At 43.5% G+C, this 24,636-nt stretch overlaps 1 protein-coding gene across 1 annotated transcript in view; it reads right to left on the bottom strand.

Moving 5' to 3' along the window:
- The window catches only part of ABLIM2 (actin binding LIM protein family member 2), a 226,009-nt gene that overhangs the window by 80,768 nt on the left and 120,605 nt on the right, over positions 1–24,636 (bottom strand). The window contains exons 11-12 of the mRNA XM_068276796.1: positions 10,195–10,315; positions 5,684–5,776 (exon numbers count right to left, since the gene is read on the bottom strand). Coding sequence (XP_068132897.1) covers positions 5,684–5,776; positions 10,195–10,315 — 214 coding nt within the window. The remainder of the gene's footprint in view (positions 1–5,683; positions 5,777–10,194; positions 10,316–24,636) is intronic.

Genomic DNA, 24,636 nt, shown 5'->3' with positions numbered 1-24,636 from the left:
TACATATACTAGGCAACTATACCTCTGGCTACATATACTGGGGACTACTATACTCATGGCTACTTATACTGGGGACACCTATAGACTTGGCTACCTGGGGGTACCCATTTTGGGGGAACTGCTGTCAGATTATCTGCATTTTTGTGGAACCGCTGTTATGTATTTTGGGGAACAGCTGCCAGATTATGTGTATGTTAGGGGAACGGCTGCTGCCAGATTACGTGTATTTTGGGGAACTGCTGCCAGATTGTGTATGTTTGGGGGACCACTACTGCCAGATTATATGTCCTTTGGGTGTTACGTGTATTTTGGGTGATCCGCTGCCAGGTTTCGCGTATTTTGGGGAACTGCTTCCAAATTATGTGTATGTTGGTGGAACTGCTGCTGCCACATTGTCTATTTTGGGGGAACCACTTCCATATTATCTTTATTTTGGAGGAATTTCTACCAGATTATGTGTCTTTTTGGTGAAATGCTGTCAGATTACATCTATTTTGGGGGGATACACTACGGCAGAGCTTAAACTTCCTTGGCAGACCTTTTACATCACTGCTAAGGTCATGTATATTTGGCCCCACCCATGACTACGCCCACAGTGTGCTTGACCACACCCATTTTTTGGCGCGCCACACTTCTTTTCCCAGGACTAGACCCCTGGATTAGAGATAAATTTGCATTAAGATAGAAAAAAATGATTTATGGATCATCACTGTTTCTAATGCACTGCCACTGACCAAGACTATGTGCAAGCATGTTGTCCTTCTCTGCTATTAGTTCAGTTCTATGTGTTGTATGGAGCCTGTTGGAATGGCCCTAGAATCTACAGCACCATCAATTGTTATGTCTGGTGCAACAGGGCTGTTGTGTACTGGATGAGATAAGGGTGAATTGGCTACACTTGTTAAAGTTATGAAGATCATAATCAAACAAACAAAACAAACAAACACAGAACATTTATATTGCGCTTTTCTCCTGGCGGACTCAAAGCGCCAGAGCTGCAGCCACTAGGACGCGCTCTATAGGCAGTAGCAGTGTTAGGGATACTTGCCAAAGGTCTCCTACTGAATAGGTGCTGGCTTACTGAACAGGCAGAGCCGAGATTCGAACCCAGGTCGCCTGTGTCAGAGGCAGAGCCCTTAACCATTACACTTTCCAGCCATGTACATCAATGGAGAAGAAAGTGAGTGCACACCAGTATTCTGCCTTTCAAATACAACAAACTTTTTCAAGCGGTGCAACATCTGGTTAAGCAAATATCCATGATACAGTATCCAACAATAGAAAAAGATTCTAGGAGCAACTTGCATAGTAAAACTTCATACTTTTTAATTCATGGATCATTGAGAAAGATTGACAGGCAATCAAGCACTGCAGTTTCCATGAATTTATTCCATATCAAAAAATATGTAAAAGATTCAGACAAATTTGCATCATTCAATGGTAGATGTGCCAATCACAGTCAAACAGCTTGTGCATCAGTGACAGCAAATATACATTGTCAGATCCTACCAGGATGGAGGCAGAAGGCGTTGGGTGTAGGGCAGAAAATGGGCAGCATAAGCTTTCGCACGGCGGTGCTTCTTCCGACACTGGTCCACTGGTTTGGTCGACGATCGTTTCGCCCCTTGATTAGGGCTTTCTCAAGAACGTGATGTCTTGTGAAAGCCCTAATCGAGGGGCGAAACGATCTTCGACCAATCCAGCCTCTGCACTTCTTATACCACTCTGCATCATTTGCTGCTCAATCAGCGGTGGGATCTGATTGCTGCTGTCTTTTATTATCTGCCATTTTTTACGAAGATGTGAATTAAAAGTATGAAGTTTTGCTATGCAAGTGAGTTGCTCCTGGAATCTTTTTCTATTGTTGGATGAAGATCATAATGGCCACACCTATTATATGACAATTCTAATTACAACAGAGAGAAAATGTGTGCATCAACCAAGTGAACCTGACAAATCTGGCTTTGCAAATTTGGCCACAAGTCCATAAGGGGAACCAAGGGGAGGCAAGGGAAGGGGTGTGAACATTAGGAGCCCATCAAAGTTTCCCTGCGGGGGCCTCATGAATTGTAGTTAGACCACTGGTACAAGGCATGGCATGAAAAACATCTTTCATCAATGATCTCACTCCTATACCAAGAAGTAAGTTACTTGAGGCCGTATACTAGATTTTAATTATAAGTAATCAAACTAGATATCAGTATAATAAGGATATGTAAAGTCATTAGTGTAGAACTACAGAAAATGTAAGCTTTAAAAGAAAAAGTTAATTGGTCAACTTAACAAAGGACAAGAATCACAAAGAGTTCTCACTTACTTCCATGATCAATGTTAGGCATTTAATGAGAAACCGTGACCAAGAATTGAACTTTATCCCAATCAGTACCCGATATCCCCTTTCCCATGAGAAATCTATTCCTTTTCACAAACGGATCATCAGGGGCCTCTGTATGGCTAATATTGTGGTAAAACCCCTCCCACAGGAAACTGTGAGGACCATGGTCTTGGCAGTTTCCTGTCTGTGAACCGCATTGCATTGTGGGAAAGAACAGCTGTTTTACTGTTTACAGCTGTTTCCAACCGCAAAAAAAGCAAGCAGCATCTCCTGTCACTGACATCACCTGTCAGCAGTAAAAATGTCACCAGGTGGTAAATGTCACAATGTAATTCAGGAAGAAGAAAGCTTTTACAATGGGCAAACACTGACTAAATCATTTATACATAAATAGTGACTTAGCTGTTTAAAAGTGGGCTAGGTCTGTCACGAATACCACCGAGCGCATGCGCGCGCCCGCTGTGCGCCCATCGCGCACACGCCGCATGCTCCCGCCCAACACACGCACAGCCGCCCCTTCTGGCCCCATCCTCATCTGGCCTTCCACACTGTCTCTGCGTCTCTCCCTGCACATGCGCAGTGCAAAAAAGCACTGACACAGGGACGGACGCAGGGACATTAGGGTTTTATTATATAGGATTGTAAAAATAAAGCACTTTTTTATTACATTATTTTCATTGGAGTTCCTCTATAAGCATTTATCAGAGGTCTATGTTACAGTGAACATTTGGAGTACAAAGATACAGGAAGAGGGAAAGGGGATACACTTGGTGTACAGTTGGTGCCATAGACAATACAATCAGCAATTATGGCTCTCAACATAAAGGGCATGCAGGAGGGCACATGATCAAACGCAACTATAAACAAATACTGACTACAGGGGGAACCAATCTTTGTGGTCCATAAAAAATAATCAAAAGTAACATTTTGTGCATGTGTGTTGTCTTTACATGTATAGCTTGCAACTTGCTTCAAATTAGTGTTTACAATGATCGGCTGGTAAAGTGTTATATTTTTTAGGTATATTCACACCAGATAGCAGGGGGTTGGTCTTTCTTTATTGGCATGTAGCTATCCTTTCTCCTAATCTATAATTTCCCTATAATTTCTCCTAATCTAGTTCTGAACATCTCATGTGCGTAACCCTACTAGGTGCCTCTACCCACTGAAAATCGTGAAATGAAAACACAAATTGTAATACCACGCACTGCGTTTTTTGCACTTTTAGGTCTCTTTCACAGTGCGACGTTAAAGTCGCACGTTAGAAAGTGTTTTAACGTGGACAAACGCACAGCAATACTAAGTCTGTGCAATATTCACTGTGCACACGTTGCGTTTGTGTGTAACGTGTAGCAATATTAGAAAGTGCAGCATGCTGTGCGTTATACACGTTATTAACTGCATTAGACTTTTTGCACATGCTCAGTAATGACCTGGAAGCATACTTTTCATTGCCTGTATGCTCTACTGTATGCGACGATAGCCGAACACAGAGTGGTGTTGTGACATTTTTGGGACGCTGCATTGTTAGTTTGCGTTGCGACGATAACGTCACATCAAAACACAACATCCCAGTGTGAAAGTAGCCTTACACCATGTGATTTCTTGTGATTCGTAATGCACACGAGAGTTCTTGTACTTTTGTGCATGCATTGACGTTTTTTATGCATCTGCATCCTGTGTCAGGGAAGCTGAATTGGCCTTGGGGGAAACCCAGGCCAGCAGGAAAGAGCCTTTTGGGCAACACTAGTGTTGTGTTTGTATGGCAATCTCAGCCAGTGGTGAATGCAGAAACTCTTGTCACAGCGGGATAGTCACACTGTGGCTGAAGAAGTCTGTTGGCTGAAACAGTCATAGTGCCCTCTTTCAGGGGACACTGCTCTAAGTGTTGGATGGTGCTGGGGAGCCCAGTGTCAATTTCACTGAGCTCAGAGTTCACCATTAAAGCCCATCTGCAGGTAAGAATTGGTTTTAAATGCTGTCTGTATTCCATATATAGGGGAAGTTCCCTCACATCTTGAATTGACATTTCTCCAATAGGGACAACAGAGTAACCAAGCAGCTCAGGGTGACCCAAACCACTCGGAATGTATAGGGGGATAAAAGGGACCAAAAAGCCCTCCTACTAAAAAAAGCAAAGCTTGGTGTATTTGCCTTCCTAAAACAGAAGGAAGTCTGCAATAATTCAGCTATAAGTGAACATTTGTGGTTACCCACAATGCACACCTACTAAATAGGCAAATAATTCATTTTCACCCTTAGTAAGCCAAGCAAGCATCCAGAACCACTGGTGAAATAGCAAGCCTATAGCTTTACATTTTACACAGCCATATCAAACCCACATGTAGACAGCCTGTTTCAGACTTTTGGTCTTCATCAGTACATGGCAGGGTTATAAGGCTGTATGAGATAGGGCTTGGACCAGTACAACAGAGTAGGGACAAACATAGCAATTACACTTTTTTTTAGTGTGGGAAGAGTTAAAAATCGCCCAAAAACTTTTATTACTGTCCCCTACTTCTTGTGCACTGTCACTGTCAGAGTCCATTGTAAAGTTATTCAGATCCCAATGGCAATGGCTAATGGAACATTGCCCGAATCGGGGCAAAGACAGAAGTAAAAATCCAAAAGAGTTTGGGAGCCTTTCCACACTTTCCAAGGCAAATGTATCTTTCTCCTGCAGTTGGGCCTTAGATGCATTTAAACTGAAGTATTAGGTATACGGAGGCTGCCATATTTATTTCCTTTTAATCAATACCAGTTGCCTGGCCGCCCTGCTGGTATATTTCTCTGCAGTAGTATCTGAATAACACCAGAAACAAGCATGCAGCTTGTCAGATATGACTATCTTGTCAGATATGACTTTAAAGTCTGAAACACCTGATTTGCTGCATGCTTGTTCAGGGGCTAAGGCTAATAGTATCAGAGGCAGAGAATCGGCAGGGCTGCCAGGCAACTGGTATTGCTTAAAAGTAAATTAACATGGCAGCCTCCATATACCTCTCTCTTCAGTTCCCCTTTAAGATACTGTTGAGTTCTGCTTGGTTATGGCATGAGTGGGGATATTGGTGGGATAGGTGCTTCTATGGTGCAGAGAAAACATATGTCACGGCACTTTACTTTACTACATCTGCAAATGTTAATTGTTATGAGTGTTATTAAAATAATGTTGAGTGTAAAACACTGAAACAAAAATAAAAAGACAAAAAAGGGGAAAAAAGAAGCAAGGATTAAAAAAACCAATCATTTGTGATCATGCTGTCACAAAGCAAAACCAGAACAAAAATGTTAGGGAAACGTGGCACTTCAGTCCCAGGAATCACGGCACAGATGCATTCCTGTCCTTACCTTTGAAGAAGGGGATGTAATGATGCCTGAATGTAGATGTGGGGCTTGTTTGTTGGGACAGAGAGATGCTGGTACCAAAAGGCTCAGTACCAACTGATCAGCCAACAAAAAAGGGAAATTAAAAGAACGGTTTTAGTTCCATGGTGGAACGCATGCAGATTTTCTGATAAATTGCAACGCATTATAAATAAAACACGCAAATGTTTTGCAGATTACCCACTGTATGATAGCATGCAGAACCTTTCCCATAAGCGAGAACCACGTATTTCATGGGATGGAAAATGGTCAAATAAAAGTACAGCTTTGGTTTTCTTAAAAAACAGCTAACTGAGTGAATTAAGAAGTGAATACAGCGAGGTAGGTTAAAGGCATTGCACTGGAAGCAGCCAATCTAGAGTGTATAAGGGCGCTGGAGGGAAATAGAGGGATCTGATTGGTTGCTGTTCTTTCTCTCTCTTCAGTCTTTTGTTTGGATCTGAGTCTGACTCTTTGTGACCTCATGGGCTTTAGAATGCCAGGTCTGTCAATCATCCACTGGTTCTGGGAGAAAGTTCATGGGCATATTTATAGCTCTGCAAGTGGTCTCTATCCATCTTAACAATTTCCACTTCCTTCTCCATTCTCCTTCAATTTATCCTAATGTATACGTCTTTTCCAGTTATGCCACAATTTAAAAGAATACATTTTTAATACACAGCTTTATTTATACAGACAGTCCCCTACGTATGAACAGGTTCTGCTTTGGGAGATTGTAAGTTGAATTTGTTTGTAAGTTGACATGTTAAACATAGTGAAACGTAAATAATTATTTACTTTCGTAAAGCTCTGAATTTGGACATATAGTTTTGGACATACAGTATAAACTTTATTTTTTCGTTGTTTCCAATGTGCTTTAAAGTGAATGAGAACCGCATTTTAAAAAAAATGAAGCAAATACTTACCTAAGGAGAGGAAAGGGTCTGGGTCGTATAGAGCCTTCTGTCTCCTCTCTCGGTGCTCTCTATCCTGTGTCCCCGTTTCAATCCCCCGCTAAAAAGGGTATTTGGAAGTCTTCGGGAGCCGTGTCCTCCCGAAGACGTGCGGCTCTATACTGCACACACGTGAGCGTGCAAGAGAGCGTGCTTGCGCAGGCGCAGTACAGGGCAGCCCTTCTTCAGCAGCACTCGGGCTCCCTGAAGACTTCTGAAGCCTCCTTTGGCCGGGTAAAGCAGTATTTGACTAATTTAGTCAAATACTGCTACCGGGCGAGCCAGCACTGTATCGAGGGGACCAGGAGAGGAGCCGAAAGGCTCTATAGGACCCAGAGCCTTCCCTCTCCTTGGGTAAGTATCTGTCTCATTTTTTTAAATGCAGTTCCCATTCACTTTAAAGCTTTTTAAACTACTACTACATGAGGAAAACTTTGTTTGTATCCCTGAAACAAACTAAGGGGTAGCCAGGGTTAACTGGCTACCCCTTGATGAAGTAATATATTCAGAGGAAAAAAGTAAAAAGGGTGTGAGTGTTGTGGAGCCACAAATGTACACTGCGTAAAACGTAGCTTTTAATTAAAGTTTAAGATCATCTTTCAGATATGATACATAACGTCAAAGTAAAAATCCATTTGTCGCAAAATCCTGGCATAATTAGCCTAACGCATGTTTCACAGCCTTAAAAGCAGTCGCTTCTTCAGAGGCGAATCATTGCAAGTCATACACAGTTGTAACTCAAGTCGTTTGTAAGTAGGGACTGTCTGAATTCCAGTAATACTGAAAAGACCACAGTCTTCAAGGATACTGAAGTGACATGAGACATGATGAGATAAACATGTGTATGATTAGTCCCAATCTTACTTAGAAGATTGGGGGCGTTGCACCTCCTGCTCACCATAGGTTACACATGTGATGTGACACATACAGTGAAGCATACAGCACATAAAGTATGCTTCACTCCAACTGTAAATGGACATATTTTCCGGCACCGCACATCATTCGTCACGTTATTCTGCTGGATTCCACTGCACCACTAATGCATTGTGACTGTACTGCTATAATATAATACCTTCATGTTTGCCATTATATTGTCCAATGTAACGTGTCAGTGTAAAAGTAGGTTTAGGCTGAGTGTGGTGATATATTGGGGTGCTGATAATGTTAAGGATAATAACAGAACATATTTCTGTCCTTTTTCTGTCTACTGGGAAAAACCTCAGATGTGTATTGTGCTTGGTAGTAATTGGTCACCTGGCCAGAGTAAACTGAAGGGTAATGTAAGTCTGCATGTAAATGTACATTACCTCTGCCCTCATTGTCCAGCCGGGGAAACTGTGTGTACTGCTAATTAGCGGCCAATTGAGGAAGAATAGGCTGGTCTTTTGAACTGGAATCAGCCATTGTCCCATCATACAAGGCAAGCCTACCAGAGTGTTGGCAATGGGAAGCTGACACCTGAAGGTTGGAAATTTACATGGAAGGGGTTGGAAATTTCTACAGACTTTAAAAACGGAAGTGGAATTGCTTTGAAATCTGTAAGTGTAAACAGGATTACAGGCAAACTGCTACCTGTAACCAAAATTCAATCTTTTCATGGATGTGCTAAAATACACTTTAACCAAGGAAATAATGTGGAGGAAGCTTTTTGATGTCTGCAGAGTTCAATGGGTGAGATTGTATCCTGCCAAACTTCAAGAAGCTAAAACAGGAACCCCCTTTGAAGTTTGCATATCACAAGAAAGATTATGACAAGCGTTCGGTGATGTCACAAAGGGGGAAACTGCATTAGTTCCTGGGGGCTGGACATTAAATGCCCCAGGGGACACTTCGGACTATTTAAGCTGGCCCAGGACAGCCACCGGTATCTTCTCTCGGAGGTAGCGAATAGCTAGGGATGATCGCGACTCCTGGTCGAAACGGCGTCCTCCCGTCAAACAACGTTCTAACCTAAGCTGGTAACGTTCTTTTTCCCCCCGTTTATTTTTACGCAAATATCCGTGTGTGTTATCTTTGTAACTCTTAATTGTGTAACTTTTTTACTTTGTCTTTTTGTAAACTTTTGTATATATTAAGTTCTGTATTGTTCTATGTTTTTCTAGAATATTAAATTATTATTTAATAAGTTTGACTTCTGCCGTACTAAACTAACACTCATAGCCTAGAAGAGACTGAAGTGTAACCGTGTATAAGTTCATGCCTAATTGTACGCTTGAGCAACACTACCGTATGAAATTGTAATTGCATTGTGTGTGGGGGCGTTTGTCATACGTTGGCCTAAGCGCGCAGCTGACCCAACGTACGAACAACGCCAGTGCGAGTAGCGACAGCAGAGTGGCTAACAGTATCGTTCGGAACGACTGTTAGTGGGTCTTTGCTTCACGACAGTGTAAGATTGCAACTGTGTGTGTGTGTGTGTGTGCGTGGCGTTCCCGTATTTGGCCTAAGCGCAAAGCTGACCCAAATACGAAAACACGGAGTGCGCGCTGAGGACTCGACAGCAGAGTGGAAGTGTCTAGCGAACCGCTAGTGGTGGCAGTGTGAGGTGTTCTGAGGGGTCCCAGCCTTGTTTTAGCTTGACTAAGGCTGCTTCCCCTCTCAGTCTGGTCAAACCCGCAGTCGGGAACCGTATACGCAGGCGTGCCGCGGGCCGGTTCCTGACACTGAGTTCTTTTTTTTTCGTAAGGATTAAACAGGCACCGTAGAGACCTTTAGTAAATTATTCAGGATACCCACTTTTACGGTTATTATCCTAGTTTCAGCATCAGAAACACTTCCTTTATCCAAATATAGTTGTATATTGGTGTGTAACCCTGACCAGTGATGTTTAGCCTAGGCTGTTTAGCTATGCAGAATTCTCCTCCCAGAGCATTCCGGGAGGCCAGGTGTTGTTTCTACTGACTTCAGAACACACAGGAATATATATAGAGAGGCCAGAATGGGAACCTCTGCAGCCCTTTGATGACAGGTGTGTTCTGTCTGTAGAAGGAGCAACCATTATGAGGAGCTACAGAAATGTTCACTTACAATCTGATTTATTCAGTAAAGTAATATTTGTCCTAATCTATGGATAAAATTATCGATTTGGAAGAAAATCGTTGCCCAAACAAGCATGCTTGATCAATGATTTTCCAGCTTGCTCTATAGATACATTCAACTGATTTGGGCCTGACATTGGTTGAATGTATTGCTCAAGCAAGCTGGCAAATCCTGGTCCGACATGGTCGATCGGGTGTGCGGCAGTAACTAACTAGCTACTGCAACTCCCGGTCTCCTTTGCTGCCTCCCCTGAGTACCGCCAAGTGCAGGTGTGAAATGTTACACATGTACCACATGGACGATGTGCCACCTTGTGTGATGCAGTTGTGGGAGACAGCAGAGGAGAATGAGAGTTGGTGCAGATGGACAGGTGAGATTTGAAATGCACGGGGGCAGTAACATTTGGGAGGGTGCGGATTTATTTTTTTTGCAGGGGGGGCCGGGGATTTTAGGTACGCCCCTGATGACAATGTGAGAACACAATCACAACCATTCTCCAGTTACCTGTTCTGCTGTAGTGTTGAGGTGAATGAGAAGTTGGGGTGTATCGGCCATAACCAACTGAGCCGGTGGAGCTTGGGCTGGAGGCTCTGAACTGCTTCAGTGAACGATCATCTACATCTCCCTTTAAAATGGAGAAAGAATGAGGTATTAGATCAGAAGCATGGAAAAGTCATCATAGCTCATAATTATTTCCACTGTGTCCTCAGTAATGGCTGCCATCAGAAGGTGCCCCGGTGGCTTCTTCTTCAGCTAAAGGAAGTTAGTACAAACCTAGCTGAGAAAGCCAACAAGAAACGTTCTGTGGACTGGCATTTTGCAATGATCACCAAACTCAAGCAGAAAGGCTTTCCCGGTCTATCATTGGAACAGGAAGACCCTTTTAAAGCAAACCATTCAAAGTTCACAACATTTATAAACAGATATGGTGCCTTTTAAAGCTGAGCTCCAGAATCACAACCTAAAGCCGAAGTCTAGGCAAGCAAAAAGAGCATCTTAATGTACCCTGATAGAGAAAACATAATTTTTGTGCCTTTTAAATTGGGAAAGGAAATCCAATAGTGAGAGTATCTGTAAATTGCAGTCACCGATGCTCTATCATGGATTTATAGGCTAGTAGAAGTCAATGTGGTTCTCCTTCAGGAAGCATCCACAGTCACCTGTGTGATAAGGAGGGACCAGAAGCCAAATGGTGCAATGTTATGGAGTGTTAGATGCTGCTCTATAATTTTATTGTGATTATACTCACAAAGGTGGGTTGCAGTCCCTGCAACCACCGCTCTTGCCGGCGGGGAAATTACCGTCCCTGCTCTATAACTAAGGTCCTGTTGATCGCATTCTTGAGTCCCATGAAATCGTGGGTGGCACAACACTAAGCTAAAGCATGACACCTCCGAAGAGGTGTGTTAAGACACAGGGGGAGTATTTTACCTCTCAAGATGAAAAGAACACACAGAAAAAAAGAGGGGACTTCTTTTAAATATTTATTCAAGCACAATTATAAAAAGACAATGCGTTTCACGGGTCTCTGCCTGCTTCCTCAGGTCAGTGCAACAATAAGTACCTATGCTGTCACTGTATATGGAGTGTGGGCGCCTCTATATCTACAAAACTCTCAACACTACTATTGTCACTATTTTCAGCACTTTTCCCTTGTCGATTGGCAGGCTCTAACCAGTCTCTTTTATCCTTCCTGGTGCCTAAACTCTAACCTCCCCTCCTCAACATTCTATTCCTACTAAAGTCTAACTAACACACACCTCTAATTACACATTAAAGAGAAACTGTAGTGAAAATAACATAATGAATAAAATTGCTTTTTTCCCATTCAATATTAATTTATAGATTATTTAGTCAGTGTTTGCCCATTGTAAAATCTTTCCTTACCCTGATAAACATTCTGAAATGTATCACTGTTAGCGACATCTTTAGACCTGTCAGGTGTAGGCTACAGAATGTTTGTTGAAGGCCCATTCTCACTGGGTAATTCCTGCTAATCGCCTAAACGCAAGCGATTTTTAAAGCGTTAGCGCAATACTAACTAATGACAGTAATCTCTCTGCCACCATTGCAACTGATCGGGCGTTTCGTGCCAATCGCAAAATGCGGTGCAAGCAGCATTTTTCAGCAATTCTAGAATGATCGCGATACAGTGGTTAAAAAGGGCTTATCGTGATTAGCCTGATCACTCCCACATCATCCTCTTCTGTCTGTTTGCCCGCAACTAGAATATCCTCCAGTCAGGACCAGTTGGTGCCGGCGCAGAACGGCCAATCGCGCTCTACTGTCTCCCGTCGGCGGGAGTGTTCTGTGACTGTCTAGTAGTACTGCTCAGAAAGCTCCTGGCGATGTGACCATGGCAGGAGCACACCCGTGGCTGGGCCGCAGATGCGCAGTTGGCCCCGGACTGGCCAATTGCGGTCAAATGGAGAGGCAGAAGAGGACAAAGTGGGAGAGATCAGGCTGGAGGAGGCTTGAGGAACCCACAGGTATATATATTGTCTTTACAATCTCAGGTTCCCTTTAAGCACATCTGCATGACATCACCTTTCCAGTAGCAGTGATGTCCGCTCAGCTCCACAGGCTTATCATGGGCATATCTAAAAGCAGCCTTGAGTTTATTAGTTGCCTTGAAAAAAAATAATAGTTTCTAAGGTCAGAGAAACAGTTTTTACAAATGGTTTCAGCACTAAACGCACAGGTGAGATAAATTTGACAGGTATAAAAAAAATATAAGAGTCTGGAGCTCGGCTTTAAAATGCTACAATCACTATACCAACTTGCCAATACCAAGAAAAAAATAATCACACACAACAATTTTGCACAAAACCATTTATGTGACTTTACAAACTGAAATATTCTTCACGCAAGACTGCACATCCTCAGCTGAAGTTGTACACTACACTGCTAAATAAACACTGCCCAGCTGACCCAACACTGACCTGCAAAGAGTAGTGATGACAAGCTATTCATGCCAACCAATCACAACTCGATCTCCTCCCTCTCTTTAATGCTGGGATTACACCATACAATTTTCTGTTAGATTCTTCTGTTAGATTTTTCTGTTAGATTTTCTGTTAGAATGCAAAATTAGTTTATTTTCTGTAGAGAATGATCATTATCTCTGGTGCATTGTCTTCTGGTCATCTCCTGCTGAGTAGAACAATGCCTAATTGCTCGGCAGATAGATGGTAAGATAGATACATTTCCAACGTGTTGAACGTTAGAGAATCTAACAGAAAATTGTATGGTGTAATCCCAGCATAACTTATCTCTGGTTAAGCTTGGAACAAACATGACCCACCCAAACTGATTAGTTTGTTCGATATTTTTTGTTCCGTTTTATACCTTTTAGTCTATTGTTTCTTTTGCTCAGGTGTGGTCAACACGGACGATTGGTATATCTTTATTAAAATATCCATGGAGGCCTAATTTCAGAGGCGTAAGTATGGGGGTGCAGCCCCTGCAGGGGGGCCTAGACGTATGTGGGGGCTCCGACTACTATGAACCCTCCCTTTCTCTGATACTCCAGATCAGGTGTTTTTGTGGCTACACTTGTTATGGGTGTGAAGATCCTGAGGGCCATGCTTGTTTTATGACCCTTGTGAGATGGGCCCCAAGGCCGTGAAGGTCACCAGGGGTGGTAAGGGAAGGGTTGTGAGCATTAAGCGGGTGGGGGGTTGATTTGTAGTTACGCCTCTGCCCAATTTGATTTTTTTTTCCCTCTCTCTTCTAGACGAGTCTCTATAATCACTGAATTACCAAATATGGGTCAATTGGACTTTACTGAAATGTGATAAAGGCACAGGATGTCAATTGTAGAGACTGCTTACAGCATTGGCCTCAGTGTCATTGAGGAATACCATTAGGTCCTCCATAGAGGTGGGACAAGGTCCTTCAACACCCAAGGCTGAGACAGCAAAGTACGCCCCCCCATCCCTCCCACCCCAGCTGTCACACACTGAATGCTATTACACTAATAGGTGCCCCAGGGCCCCCAACCCCCCCAACACCTTAATCTCTACTTATCTGGCTTGCAGTCACTGCCATGTATCCCCTTTTCTTATTTCTTTCTGCTTCAAACACTATTGGGAATGACAGCTGAATGAATTGTGCACCCCCTCCTACACTGCGCCCTGAGGCTGGAGCCTCTCCAGCCTTTGCCTCGGCCCGGCCCTGGTCCTCCATACTCTGAACTTAGTTATTGCTATACTCTTAATTCTGCTGCATACATTGTATGTATTTTTGTTCTTGCTGTTTAAATCCTTTGATATTGCTAATAAAAATGAGTGTTACAAAAAACAACTGAAACATGGCTGACATCTATTGCACATAGACACTTCTATATGTGACATCATCATTAGAAATATAATTTAAACTGTTAGTTCATTTTTGGGTCTCCATGCCTACTTTGTAGGACCTTCTGAGGATTATTTTTCACCAGATGTTCAGGTGAAAAAATGCTTATGAATTCTCAGTGAGATGAGGAACATAAAGAGTGACAAAAGCAAAAGGCAGAAGAGAAAGAAACCACAACAAAAAAAGGCAAACATGAAGACATGACTAATTACCTCCGTAGGTGTTGGAGAGAACAACTGAGGCGACTGCAAACAGCAACACAAAAGAGGAGATTAGTGAGACGGTTCCATGCATGATGATGGACCAATAATACTTCTGAGAATGCATAGATGACATGTACAGGTATATCTAGCAGGAATAAGTCAAACGCAGTTGGGTTTATTAAAGAGGAACTTGAACTTCATCCCAATCAGTAGCTGATACCCCCGTCTCCCATGAGAAATCTTTACCATTTCACGAATAGATCATCGGGGGGTCTGTATGGCTGATATTGTGGTGAAACCCCTCCCACAAGTATGATATCATGGGAAATAATGTCTGTTAACATCTGCCAAGCGACCAGTATCTCCTGCTGTGTGTGTGTGTGTGTGTGTGTGTGTGTGTGTGTGTGTGTGTGTGTGTGTATGTATATATATACACACACAGTGTATGCAGTGTATTTTCTTTTTAGCCTATTGTGTTGTTAGTGGGTGCGGTTTTACATAATGAGTTGGTGCTGTCTAGTTTTGTCTTCCAGTAGTAAAGATGATGACCAGAAGGCTCATTGCGCATCAAACAACATGAATGAATTACATGGCAAATATCAATCATTTCCTGATTTCTCTTATAGTTTTTAACTTCCCACTTTGCAATGTATTGATTTATTCTTTTTAGGTCTTCTCCGAGATGTTTCAGCGCCAATCCCAGAGTCTTTCCTGGTTCAAATGAGGAGAGGAAAAGACCTTCAGCATGTGTGGCACGAGTAATGGTATCACTCTACTCCAGGCACCAGAATGTCTAGGCTTAAACTGAAGCAAATGAGGCATCCAAGTATGGAAGAATGAAAAGTGAAAAGTACTGTAGTCTTCATACTCAGCATAATCTTATCTCCCTAGTGCTGCAAAAGCCATTATGCAGATTTACTTATTGGGTGATAAAGCTGGACTAAAATCATGACCCACAAAGAAAAAAAATTAAGGACAGAAGACATCTGTGGAGGGTTATAGGTTTGTATGTCATTCCAAAAACTGCTGCTCATCTATAATAATAATTATAATAATAACTGTCATGGTCCGGCCAGTTTGCTGTCTGTGAGCCTTGTTGCATTGTGGGAAATAACAGCTGTCTCCAACTGCGAAGCAAGCAGCATCTCTCTTTGTGGAAGGTTTGTTTACTGAGGGCCAGATTTATCAAGAGTGTCTGAGACAAAATATTAGCAGAATTTTAGAAATCTCTGCAGAACTGTCATAGACATCCTAAGAAATCACTAGATAGTGCAGATTCCTTCTTAAACTGTAAGGACTAGAAGGAGCTAGGAAGGTCTCTCAGGCAGTGCAGTGTGTGAGGGGAATTGCTGTTGCTGAGGTAACCAGCACACCTGCTGTCAGCAAGCTCTGAGTGAGGGGGGAGGAGCCCTTCACAAATCACATCTAGCCTGCACTATCTGTAGAACTGCTAATGAGCACTTCTTATCTGCAGCAGTTAACCATTTCCGCCGCCCGGACGTGAAGCTCACGTCCGGGCGGCAGCTCTGCAGCGCTCCCGCGCTCGGGCGCGCTCCCGCCCGCGATCGCGGGCGCGCCCCCGCATCCCCGCTGTGCCGCCCGGTAGCCCTGGGATCAGTGAAAGGGAACATGGTTCCCGATCACCGATCCCTTTCCCCCGCAGAAAAACCGAAGCGCTCACCTGTGAGGCTCCGGCTCTTCTGCACGGAGAGATTTCCGCATCCCCCTTGTACTTCCGCTTAGAGAAAAGTACAAGGAGGGAAACAAAAAATGAAGGTGGCCATCTTGTGGCCAAATAGTAAAACTACAGCTACACATTTTTTACATTACTATTTACACAGCTAACAACATTAAAAATTAACAGTTTATGTCCCACACCAAAATATTACCCAAATAAAAGTTTTAATAGTAAAAAAAAAAAATTACAATTAGAAAAAAAAAAAAAAAAGACATAAATAGTTACCTAAGGGTCTGAACTTTTAAAATATGCATTTGAAGGGGGTATACTACAAACATTTTTAAAATTATAAGCATGTAAATAGTGATGGACGCAAAACGGAAACGATGCACCTTTATTTACAAATAAAATATTGGCGCCATACATTGTGATAGGGACAAAATTTAAATGGTATAATAATCGAGACATACGGGCAAATAAAATACATAGGTTTTAATTATGGTAGCGTGGATTATTTTAAAGCTATAATGGCCGAAAACTGAGAAATAATGAATTTTTTCCATTTTTTTCTTATTAATCTTGTTAAAATGCATTTACGGTAAAGTGGCTCTTAGCAAAATGTACCACCCACAGAAAGCCTAATTAGTGGCGGAAAAAAACAAGATATAGATCAATAAATTGTGATAAGTAGTGATAAAGTTATTAGCGAATGAATGGGAGGTGAAAATTGCTCTGATGCATAAGGCGAAAAATCCCCGCGGGCTGAAATGGTTAAGGAAGGGAGTTGCACTTTTCTTAACTGTAGTGTAGCTCTAGAAATCCACGCTAAACTGCCGCTATTACATAGGCTTTGGGAAGATGCTTACTATCATGCAGAACTGTTCTTCTGCTGGTTAGAACAGTTTTAGAAGAAAAAACTGTCGGTAATGCTTTGATAAATCTGGCCCTCAATGAGAGTTCTATGCACAGAGATCACCTGGCAACAGTAAAGATGTCACCACCTGTGATTTCAGCATGTAAATTCAGAATGTAAATCAGGGAGAAGAAAGATTTCACAATGGTCAAACTGAGTAAATAATCTACAAATATTGTAAAAGAAATAAGCAATTTTATGTATTACATTATTTATCACTCCAGTTCCTCTTCAATGAGTAAGTGATTGATAAGTGGTGTCAAAGGTCCCCACTCGTGTTAAGCCCAGAAAACCCATTTTTCTCTTGAGAAATCCATGTTCTCTCTGTGTACACTCTGCACATCAGTTTATTTATCACTGACACACAATGCGGTTTTCACAGATTTATCCCAGAAGTTGAACAGCAATTGACAACTTTGGTTGTGTAACTTGAATAATGGACATCTGCACTAGGACTTTCATGGCACCGTGGAGGTGAGATTACGCAATGTGAGCATGGAGAGTAATCTTCGCATGGCCAGTTATGTATTTGGACATGTGTTTTGCATCAGTTCAGTTCTAGACACTGAGTTGCCTGGAGAGGAGTGGTTCATCTACCAATATAAACACGCTGCAGATTTTCCACTCTCCTAATTGGAAATGAGACAGTGCTTAAACTTCCTCTATGATCATTAAAACTCATCTTCACTAAATAAAATATTCACATGGGTTATTTTTATTTTTGATTTTAACTACTTTAAGATTGCCTCACGCCAATGGGCGTGACCGCGGCGGCAGCCCCAGGACCACCTAACGCCATTGGAGTCAAGTCCTGGGGCTGCAGTTTCCCAGGGAACGGCTGCTCGCATGCGCGATCGTTCCCTGCCACTTCCCGGAACAGAGTTCCGTGATTAGCCTGCTAGCCGTCGATCACGGCTAACAGGCTGTTTGTAAACGAAAGGGGAAAGAGATCCCCTTTGTTTACAAGCGTACAGTGCTGCCGGGGGCCACAGCGCTGTATGAGATCGGCGATCTCCGGCCTCTGATTGGCCGGGGATCGCCGTCCTCTCATACGCTGATGCCTATAAGAGGCGGAGAGCAGGACGGATTGCCGTCCTGCTCAATTCTCCAGGCAGAGGGGAGGAGGGAAGGAGAGGGAGGGGGACGGCGGCAATGAGAGCCTCTATGAGGCTAAAGAGAAAAAAAAGTGACAGCAGCGATCGGACCCCTCCGGCGGCATGTCCCCTAAGGGACAAAAATAGGAGGTGAGTCCGATCGCCATACTCCTTAGCTGGGCTGTGCAGGAGGCTGAAAAGCCTGCACAGCCCAGTGCAGCAAAAAAGTGCCTGGTCTTTAGGGGGGTTTAACACTGCGGCCATCAAGTGGTTAATGCTGCATGTGCCCCCCACCCAGGAACATTTTCTCTCACTTCATCCTTCTGGGAACTCCATTATTTTAATATTTAAGGACACCTGAAAAGAGACTGCAACATTTATTTCCTTTTAAACAATGCCAGTTGCCTTGTTGTCCTGCTGATCTTTTGTCTCTTAAGGTAGCCATACACTGGTCGATTTGCCATCAGATTCGACCAACTGACAGATCCCTATCTGATCGAATCTGATCAGAGAGGGATCGTATGGCTACCTTTACTGCAAACAGATTGTGAATCGATTTCAGCCTGAAACCGTTCACAATCTGTTGTGGTGGTGGTGGTGCTGCCGGCGCTCCCCCCGCCCGCATACATTACCTGCTCCGCCGGCACGACTCCAGTCCCCAGGTCACCGCTGCTCCGTCTCCGCTCTGGTCTCCGGCCCCGGCATGCTTTACCTCTTCCTGCCCGGCAGGAAGTTTAAACAGTAGAGTGCCCTCTACTGTTTAAACTTCCTGCCGGGCAGGAGGAACTGAAGCATGCCGGAGACCAGCGCAGACACGGAGCAGCGGTGACCGGGCGTAGACGTGCCGGCGGAGCAGGTAATGTATGCGTCTCTATTGCGTCGGTCGTCAGGTACTCGAACGCCGCTAGCGACGCGCTCCCTACCCGCTGGCGATCGACGCTAATTTTCCGCACGGAGCGATCGACGGGATCGGACGAAAAGTATCGAAATTCGGCGTGTAGCGCGAACGATTGGCAGCAGATTCGATCCCAGTGATCGAATCTGCTGTCGAAACGGCGGCGAATCGGGCCAGTGTATGGTCACCTTAATGCTTTAAGCCAGAGACTCTAATTTCAATTAAATTCCAATCGATCTGACATGCTGGAAAATCTAGGTCGATCTGTTAAGATTGCTTATCATTTTGCATTGGACCTAATGGAAATCTGATGGCAAAAAAATGCCATCAGATCAATTTTCAATAGATTTCATACTGAAATCTATTGGAAAGTTGTTCCTAGTAAAATATGTTCCTAAACACATCAGATAGATCAGAAATCTATCTGATGATCTATCTGCTGCTAATCTAACGCATGTATGGCCACCTTTAATTAGCAAGCATGCAGATCAGGTGCTCTGACTCAAGTCTGACTGTATTAGCTACATGTTTGTTTCAGTTGAGTGATTCAGACACTAATGATGCATGAAAGATCAGCAGGACTGCCAAGCAACTGATATTGTTTAAAAGGAAATAATTATGGCAGCCTATGTACCGTTTTTGCTTCAGGTGTCCTTTAGCCTTAGCTGTACCACAAGCTGGACATAAAGGACTGAAATACAAGTTGGAAAGAGAGTCTTCCCCACTGTATAAAGTTATTTTGGTATTGCTGACTCTTCCTTGCTAAAGAAACTTTTCACTTCCTGCCAGAATAGGAAGTGAGGCAACTGCTTTCAATAGGAACACACCCCCCCCCCCACCCCTCAGGTAGGGGCATTTTCTCTCACTTCCTGTTCCTGGGGCCTCAGTTATTTACTATGAACAATAGTGGCTCCACGGAGAGGCAATAAAGGACAGCAATACAAACCGAAAGGAGGTTTTACATCTGTTTTCAACACTCCATGAAGATATTTTCGGTATTGCTGCCCCTTCATTGCTAAAGAAACTGTTCACTTCCTTTCAGGAGAGGACATACCTCCCAACATTTTTAAATTAGAAATCGGGACACTTAGGCCACACTCCTAACCACACACCCAACACACACCCTAGTCACGCCTACCATAAAGTTTTCTGAAGACTTTTTTTAAAATTAATATCGTATCCCCTTATATTTTTTAATAAATATTTCCCTCATATACCCTGCTCGTGGGGGGGGGGGGGGGGAGTGGGGGTGGAGGGTGAGGGTGCCCGTGGGTGGGGAGGAGGGTGAGGATGGGCGTGAGTGGGGAGGAGGGTGCCACTGTAGAAGGCAAAAAAAAAAAAATGATCGAGGCACCAGCCACGCCAAAGTGGGATGCGGGATGCCGGCATCACATTTCTACATCCTTCCCTCCCTTGGAATCTGCCCCCCTGTGTCCCCCCTGCTAGCAGAGTGCGCAGTGTGACGTCACAGGAAGCTGAGTGAAGCCAGATGCCGGTACGCATGGATGGACGCCGGTAAGATGACAGCCTGCTCCACTCCGCTTCATACTCTGCTAGCAGGGGGGACACAGGGGGGCAGATTCCAAGGAGGGAGGTAGAAATGTGATGCCGGCATCCGGCATCCCACTTCGGCACGGCTGGCGCCTCGATCATTTTTTTCACCCTCTCTGCCCACTGCTGCCCGGGACTTGGGGGGGGGGGTTCATACCGGATTAGCGGGAGAGCCCCTCCCCCCCAAATCGGGACAGTCCCGCAGGATTCGGGACAGTTGAGGGGCATGGGAGAGGAGGTAGGGGTGTATGCACTAAACTGTGAAGCAGAATAACCTGTGCATAGTCTTATAGCATGATGAGTAGATCAGGATAAAATACATTATATTCAATACATTATTCTCTACTCATCGTGCGTAACATTTTACAGTTTAGTGCATACTGAGAATCCTGTTGAATCTTTCAAATGGGAATATGGGCAGCAAACTATCTTCCTTCCACACACACAACTAAAAACTTCCCAGTATTGTTCTTATCTCTTTCCAAACTGTAAAAAATATTAATAAACTTTTTGTTTCTGCTGGAGATGGGTGTTAAAGGACAACTATCAAGAACATTTGCAACATTTAAAATACACGTGTATTAGTTATATATTTATCCCACAGTAAAATGCAGTATAAATGACCTTTTTCCTATGTCCCTGCCACTTACAGTAGACAGTAGAAATCTGACAGATCAGATAGATTTTGGACTAATACATCTCCTTGAGAGGGTTCTCAGGAATTCATTTACTTTAAAAAGTACTCCCTGGATGGCACTGGCACAATCCAACTGCCAGAATAGTGTATGCAGGAGGAAACAGGCTTACAGTACCGTTGTAAAGGTCCTTTCCAAGGAGTGCTTTTGAAAAAATAAGCAAAACCTAAGAATCCCCAATAGGAAGATGGACTAGTGCAAAATCTGTCAGATCTATTAAGATTTTACTAGCTACGATAAGTGATAAATACATAGGCAAAATACATTTATAGTGCATTTTACTCTGCGACAAATGTGCAACTAATATACATGTGTTTTACATTTTACACATTTTCTGAAAAGTTGTCTTTTAAGAAGTAAAGCTGGATTGTTTTTGTTTCCGCTAGATATGCCATGACCTGGAAAAAACAGGATAAAGGAGGATTTTCACAGACAACATTTGCAGATATTAAATTTTCATAGCCAGCAGTGTGAAATCAATATCGCTGAGTACCATTCTTATCTGTGCTGCATTATCATAATTAGTAGACAGGTAGTTTACAGCTGCGAGAAGCACAGAAGAGTTGCTGACAGGACAATAACTGGTAGCTTGACTGAGGTTAATGTGTATGACTGGACGGGTCTATTAAAAATGGCGCCAGATACCGTTTTTAAATAATGGCGCCCCATAGAAATGCATTATTCAACGATATTTATCGTTTTAAGGTGTTAAAAAATGGCGCCGCCGGCCAAAACGTTATTTATCGTTTCTAAGCTCATTTGTTTATCGTTTTAAAGTTAGCCCCAACTAATCCCCCGCATTCCCGACGCTCTATTCTAACTAAATCCCCCCCTAAATCCCCGGGGGGCAATCTGGCTGGCTTGCTGCGTTTCTCGAGTGAAGCAGGGCTATCAGCTGAAGCCCTGCCCCACAGGTGCCTGTCATCGGCGGATCTCCGCCTCTCCCCGCCCCTTTCAGTCTTCTTCTTCTGAGAGGGGCGGGGGAGAGGCGGAGTTCTGCCGATGACAGACACCTGTGGGGCAGGGCTTCAGCTCATAGCCCTGTCTCACTCTGAAGCTAATACTGTCAGCAAAATCCACGACTGATAAATTCGTGGATTTTGCAGGTGGACAGTGAGGGGGGAGTTTGGGGGGGTCTACATAGTTTCATGTGGCCGTTTTCTTAGGGCTATTAGGTAATATATGTATTTAAATAAAATTAGGTTTTTACACAATGTTTCTCTTTAAAGCAATACAATTAATTCATTTGTTTAATATAAATGGATATTTAACTTAATTGACAATTGTATATTCCATTTTAATTATTTTAATTAAAAAAAAAAAAATCTAAACCTTGAGTCTCGAACTTAAAAAGTTATGAGCCCATGCTTACTAACCCTATCATCTACCCACTACGCTATTTTTTTTTTCACTGTTAATAGAGCTAGTAATGTTTTAGTTCTTTTTTTTTTTACATACACATTAGTTCAATAGCGCCATCTAGCGATTACATTAAATACAGACTGTTGTAAAGATAAATTAGCTGCTGATATTAATTTAATAATACTTGTAATAGACCAATATGTATGTATCAATATATCTTTATCTCTATATCTCTCTGTGTGTGTGTGAATATCTATCTATCTATCTATCTATCTATCTATCTATCTATCTATCTATCTATCTATCTATCTATCTATCTATCTATACAGAAAATATATATATTAATATTTATAAATATAATTTATGGAAGAAGGTTCATACATGTATTTATACATGTATTCACGTATATTTTTATCCCCTTCCCGACCGCCCACAGCCGATAGGCGGGGTGAAAGTGGTGTCTGCAACGACCACAATACGCCCTTCGTTGGCGGCTCGTTGCGTAGTAGCTGGCCGAGGATCGTGCGCTCGGATGCGCGTGCATCCGTCGGCAATAGGCTCCGCCCACCCACAATGTCAGGCCGCTGTCCGTTCGGCCGCGGGTTGTTAACTCCTTGATCGACGCATACAATGCGTATAATACGCTTTCTAATGTAAACAAAGCGTATTGTACAGGCTGCCTCCTTCCCTGGTGGTCCAAGTAACTGAGGGACCACCAGGGCAGGCTGCAGCCCCCCTATTATGCACCCAAACACACTGATCCTCCCCCCCCTGCCCCCTGATCGCCCACAGCACCCCTTATACCCCCCCCTGAACACCCTCTCAGACCCCTGTTTGCACCCAATTACCCCCCCTACTCACCCATCAATCACTCCCTGTCACTATCATTCAACGCTATTTTTTAGATTAGGCCCTAAACTACCCCCTGGGTGCTCCTGATCATCCCCCCTCACCCTCATATCCTCCACAGAACACCCCCTCCCCGCCCCCCCCACCAGGTGTACTGTATACATCTATTCTCCCCTATAATCACCACTTATCACCTGTCAATCACCTGTCAATCACCCATCAATCACCCCCTGTCACCACCTGTCACTGCCACCCATCAGATCAGACCCTAACCTGCCCTTTATGGGCACCCTATCACCCGCCCACACCTTTAGATCGCCCTCAGACACCCCCCTCCTGATCACCTCGCCAGTGCATTGCTTGCATCTATTCCCCCCCTCTTATCACCCCCTGAGACACCCTTCAATCACCTACTGTCAACACCTGTCACCACCTAGCACACATACCCATCAGATCATGCCTTATTTTGCCCCGTGTTTACTCCTGATCACTCAGCCAAACCCTCAGATCCCCTTCAGACCCCCTTCCGATCACCTACCCAGTGCATTGATTGCATCTAGAGATGTCGCGAACCTCCGATTTTCAGTTCGCGAACGGGGTTCGCGAACCTTCACGGAAGGTTCTGTTCGCATAAATGTTCGCGAACCGCAATAGACTTCAATGGGGAGGTGAACTTTGAAAACTAGAAACATTTATGCTGGCCAGAAAAGTGATGGAAAAGATGTTTCAAGGTGTCTAACACTTGAGATCTTTCAGTGACTACAAGAGGGGGAAAAAAAAAATCAAAAATACCTTATAGTTTTTGAGAAAATCAATTTTAAAGTAACTCCTTCTGACCGTGGGAAAATTAAGCGCCCGCCGACTTTAGCAGTTAATAGCAAAGCCGCTTTAAAAGCTAAAAACCCCAAACTTGCAGAAAATGTTAAGAAGAACAGTGGGAATAAGAGGAAAAACATTTTTTCAAAAAGACCTTATAGTTTTTGAGAAAATCAATTTTAAAGTTTCAATGTAAATTCTCCTTCTGACCGTGGGAAAATATACCCCCGCCGACTTTAAAGGTTAATTGCAAAGCCCCTTTAAAAGCTAGCAACACCAAAATTTCTGGGAATGTTAAGAAGAATAGAGTTGGGCCGAACGGTTCGCCTGCGAACGGTTCCATGCGAACTTCAGTGGTTCGCGTTCGCATCCCGGAAGTTTGCGGAAGTTCGGTTCGCCCCATAATGCACCATGAGGGTCAACTTTGACCCTCTACATCACAGTCAGCAGGCCCAGTGTAGCCAATTAGGCTACACTAGCCCCTGGAGCCACTCCCCCCCTAATCAAAGGCAGGCAGCGGCGGCCATTACG

The sequence above is a fragment of the Hyperolius riggenbachi genome, chromosome 1 (genome assembly GCF_040937935.1).
Source record: "Hyperolius riggenbachi isolate aHypRig1 chromosome 1, aHypRig1.pri, whole genome shotgun sequence".
NCBI lineage: Eukaryota > Metazoa > Chordata > Amphibia > Anura > Hyperoliidae > Hyperolius > Hyperolius riggenbachi.
The sequence above is the reverse complement of the archived record's forward strand: the minus strand, read 5'-3'. Positions and strand labels throughout refer to the sequence as shown.